This window comes from Hydra viridissima, unplaced genomic scaffold (genome assembly GCF_058129835.1).
Source record: "Hydra viridissima isolate aposymbiotic clone 2 unplaced genomic scaffold, HvirCarnegie_v1 scaffold_9, whole genome shotgun sequence".
Classification (NCBI taxonomy): domain Eukaryota; kingdom Metazoa; phylum Cnidaria; class Hydrozoa; order Anthoathecata; family Hydridae; genus Hydra; species Hydra viridissima.
This window is the reverse complement of record NW_028324308.1, coordinates 12,434,177-12,438,565: the sequence shown is the minus strand read 5'-3', so window position 1 is coordinate 12,438,565 and position 4,389 is coordinate 12,434,177. Positions and strand designations below refer to the sequence as shown.

General features: G+C 29.7%; 1 protein-coding gene across 1 annotated transcript; it reads right to left on the bottom strand.

Moving 5' to 3' along the window:
- Positions 1–1,486: 1,486 nt before the first annotated feature.
- LOC149884105 (uncharacterized) lies at positions 1,487–2,908 on the bottom strand. Its single transcript, XM_090098958.1, has 3 exons — positions 2,641–2,908; positions 2,117–2,493; positions 1,487–1,971 (listed from the first exon to the last, which is right to left on the bottom strand). Exons 1-3 carry the CDS (start codon positions 2,795–2,797, stop codon positions 1,843–1,845), a joined length of 663 nt encoding a protein of 220 aa, XP_089955084.1. The 5' UTR covers positions 2,798–2,908; the 3' UTR covers positions 1,487–1,842.
- Between the last annotated feature and the right edge of the window lie 1,481 nt (positions 2,909–4,389).

Sequence of the window (4,389 nt, the reverse complement as noted above, 5' to 3'; positions counted from 1 at the left end):
TGCAAAAAATGTTTGCAGAGTATTTTGTTTAGACGAAAATCGTTGCATGTGCAATAAGCAAAGTTTACAAAAATTGCCTAGTGAAATTGAATATTTCCTAAAACCATCCCACTCGCTGAAAACCATAATCTTTACTGGAAATAGCAAATGATGTTACTCTCTGCCTTGATCAAGAAAGTAATCTAAAACTTTCTTTGGTCAATTTTTTAAGTAAGTTGGAATTCTTGCAGCATACTTTAAAAAGCAATTGCTGTATCTTATGTTAAGTTTGATATATTTTTGATAATAATTAGGGAAGAAGGACTCAGAATGGATAACAACTCACTTAAGTAGCAGTTTTTATACCTGTTTGATTAATCGTACTTAAAATTCGTGGAATTGTTCAATTATTCATATTGTACAAAAATCATCTGGTTCTATTCGCAGTACCCCACTTTTTTACATGTGCCAATCATGTATTTTCAAGAATTTTAAATTTATTTCTTTTATACTTTATAAAATTTGTACAGCTTTTTCAACTCATCGCGCGTATTAGAATGCGCAGTAACTTTTCCTCAACTCACTAATTAACTTTTCCTCAACTAACTAGCTCTCCTCTAGTAACTTTTTACACGCTCTGAAACAGAATATAGATTGCTTTCAATTTTACTTATCCATTATTTCATCCCTTTTCTTTGTAAAAATTACCGAGAAAGATAAAAAAACTCCAGGAAAAACTAGTTCTAACACAGTTATTTATCTTTTATCGAAATCTACAAAGGCATATTTTGAAGATTCCTCAGTATTCCAGGATTTGATAATATACAAACATTTTGCTATCACTGATGTCGACTGAAGAGTCGAGGAAAACACTTAGCTCAATTAATTGTAAGACAATTACTTAAGCAACTTAGAAATTGAAATTGGTTTTAACAACAAAAAAGACTTTAGAGAGCTAAGTGTTTTTGTAGGTTGCAAGAAAATTTGTTTTGCGTGTCGATTGTATAGTAGCGGTGTTCAAAAAAAAAAAATCTCAGCTTTTATCTTTTCTTAAGGTTTTTCCAATCTCTTATGTGCTCTTTGATCTCTCTTTACATTCTCGAAAATTCAGTCTCATCGCTCCACACGAGTTTGTAAAGCTTGTCTCTCTCCTCCTCGCTAAACAGGCTCGGGATTTGAAAATCACCGTTTTCGGTGACGTAAACAGAATCACGCAAGAAGCTCGAGAGGCTTTCTCTTGACCATATCGGTCTCTCTCACGTTGCATTCCAGAAAAAACGGATAAAAGCGATTCATTTTTTTCTTCTTGTTGAAATTTTTTTTATATCGGTTTTTTCGATTTTATGCAAAAAAACGAAAATATGCGCATTTAACAAAAGAATGCGCAATAATTCGTACTTATTTTATTTGTTTATATTCACATTGTTTGGTTTTCATTTTATTTGTATTTAGCTTTTTAGAAAAACATTTTTTTATAGGTTGATTGAATGATACAAATTTAAATTACGTGCAAATTGTATCTTTAAAAAATATTTTTTCAACATAAATACTAAAGTTCAAGCTATCTTCTGAATTTTGGAGCGTAAGCGTAATGTATAATGCATGGGTAGGGAGACGCTTGGATGCTAAGTTCGACATCTTTTTTAGCAATAACTGCCATTTCATGAGCTGTTTGTTTCATCTTTCTAGATGCTGTTGATCTACTGCAATTTACATTTGTAAGATCGACCCCAGAACTATCAAGGATTGCAGCAGTAACTTTTGTCAAAATGTTTGGAGAAATATCAGTAGTTGTGGCAATTAGAGCAATATTACCAGAAATATTATCTTTTGGGATCTCAGCTTTTATAAGACTACTTGGCTCTATAGAACGCCAATATCCTGGTTCAAAATCGGAATCAAAGGACGAATCTTCGCTGGTGTCCGTACCAAATTGTAACTTTTAGCAGCAATTTTTATTGATGGATTTCTCTTTCTTGTATTCTCCGAAATCTAAACAGCATACATTATAAAATAAAAATTAATGTACCCAAAAAAAAAACCAATGAAAAATTGGAGAAGAGTGAGCAATGATAGAACAGTTTTTAAATTCAAAAAAAAGGTTTATAATATGGATTTATATTACAATATATAATACCTTCTTTATCCAGTTTTCTAAGTCAGCTATTCCTGCCCAAAAGATTTTTCCCAGCTCCTTTCTAAAGTCTTTTTGTTTTTTTAATTCTAAAGGCGACCTCCTGTGCATGTTTTTTTTCAAATTCAAATATTTTTTGTTCAACTTATTCAGCTTTTGTATCAAGTTATTATCTGATTGAAGAGGGAATCCAGCTTTAAGCCAGGGACCCTTGATTTTGCTTAGAATACACCTACAATGCAGTTCAACACATCTCTCGTATTTTCTGTCTTTTTTTACCGAGCATTCAATTATCATTGACTTTTTTGATGTTTTAGAAAGCGTCGACTTATTAAAAGCTATGTGTTGTAAAATATCTAATCCAGTTGGCAGTTGATCAACTAAAGTTAATAACAAAAATATTCAGGTTAAGTTTGCTCTTGTACAACGTGAAATCTTATAATCATAAGATTTCACATTATAAACTGTAATCTTACATTCTAAACTAGATATGTAAAACTAAAAAAAGCTAAAAACAAATTCGTTACTTGGTATTGCTGGTTTCACTTTCTCAATAATAAAATGTTTTTTTTTGGTTTTTATATTTCGCTTTTCATTGCCACTTTTTAATAGTTTCTTACTTTTATTTGCACTTGAAACTTTCTTTTTTTGTGACTCTCCTTTGTTTTCTATTAAACTGTCCATTATGATTTTTAAAACTATTTTAAAAGAAATGACATTCACTAATTTCAAAATACGAGATGAAACTAAAATGTTTACTGCAGATTTTCGCAATATACATTAATTTTAATTTTACAATTGTCAGTTTTTTCTTTTTACATGTTTTAGACAGGTAATAAAATTGTTTATTAAGTGAGAACAAAAGAAAAATGCAAACAAAGTACACAAATCAAATAACAAAAAACATTAATAATTAATAAACCAAACAATGTATTAATAAACCAAACAAATAAAATAAGTACGAATTATTGCGCATTCTTTTGTTAAATACGAATATTTTCGTTTTTTTGCATAAAATCGTTTTCAATTTAAAGAACTATTCAGAAAAATCACGGATATAATTAATTTTAAAAAAAATTATAGATTACTATGAGCACATAAAAAAAATAATAAAAATAAAAATATTAGGATTTACCTTGTGCTCAAAGCCTTGCTACGAGGGTACTATTTGGGGGGGGGGGGGTTTGACGCTTGAGCACAAGGTAAGTTTTAATATTTATGATTTTTTTTTTTTGTAATCGTATTTTTTTTATATTTGCCCCAAATTTAGCTTGTTGTGTATTCGCATTTTCGAAATTTATTTTTTTGAACACCCCAATTGTATAGTCTCTTCATGGTTTTCGACTGATAAATAAATAGCATTTTTCCTCGAGCTGCACCGATACTGGTTTGAATTATTTCATCAAAATTAACTTCATTAAAATCATCTAAATCATTCTATTAACGGCTTAAAAAAAATCTCCTGAACCGTTTTACTTTTCCACAATCTTCTTACGTTTTCATAGTCAGTTTTCAAATACCAATTTCGTACATATTTTCTTACAAATATTATATTTCTAATCTTTTTTCAATCTGGAAAATTATTTTGTTTGAAATTTACGTAGTTTTAACCACCAAAAATGTTTTCTTAACAAATCCATTAACACCTGATTGGATATCTTTTTGTCTGAGACACCCGTTTCTTATTCTAAAAACGATGAATTTTGCAAGGCTTCCATCATCGAGTTGAATTTTGCAACAATAGGTTGAATTAAACAAGCAGAAATATTAAGTTGATATAAAGTAGTTGGAAAAATATTTTTATTTTGCAATTCTCCCACACTACTTGGTACTGAATGATCAACATGACAAGGTACCAATTATTTAAAATATTTCATTGGTCAATTATTTAAAATATTTCATTGGTCAATTATTTAAAATATTTCATTGGTCAAGAAATCTTGTATTTTTTTTTTGTGATAATCTCCCTGTTAATTTTACTGTCCTGCTCCATTCAAAATGATTCCATTAAAAATGATTTCAAACGCAGCTTTGTTAAATTTTCCAGAGATTCCAAAATCTCTGATATTGTGATAGGTTGCTATTTAAACAATTAAACATATGTATATGTGTGTGTGTGTGTGTGTGTGTGTGTGTGTGTGTGTGTGTGTGTGTGTGTGTGTGTGTGTGTGTGTGTGTGTGTGTGTGTAATATTTATCATTACTATTATGCAAACTAAATAATTAGCTAGCTTTGTATAGCATTACTTAAAGTTTCATGCAACAGCGATCATCAGA

Excerpts from the sequence above, each read along its gene's own strand:
- LOC149884105 (XM_090098958.1), bottom strand. The coding sequence starts at position 2,797 with ATGGACAGTTTAATAGAAAACAAAGGAGAGTCACAAAAAAAGAAAGTT. Across the intron at positions 2,494-2,640 it reads AGTGAAACCAGCAATACCAA|TTGATCAACTGCCAACTGGA; the intron begins GTAACGAATTTG and ends TATTAACTTTAG. Across the intron at positions 1,972-2,116 it reads TAGAAAACTGGATAAAGAAG|ATTTCGGAGAATACAAGAAA; the intron begins GTATTATATATT and ends TATGCTGTTTAG.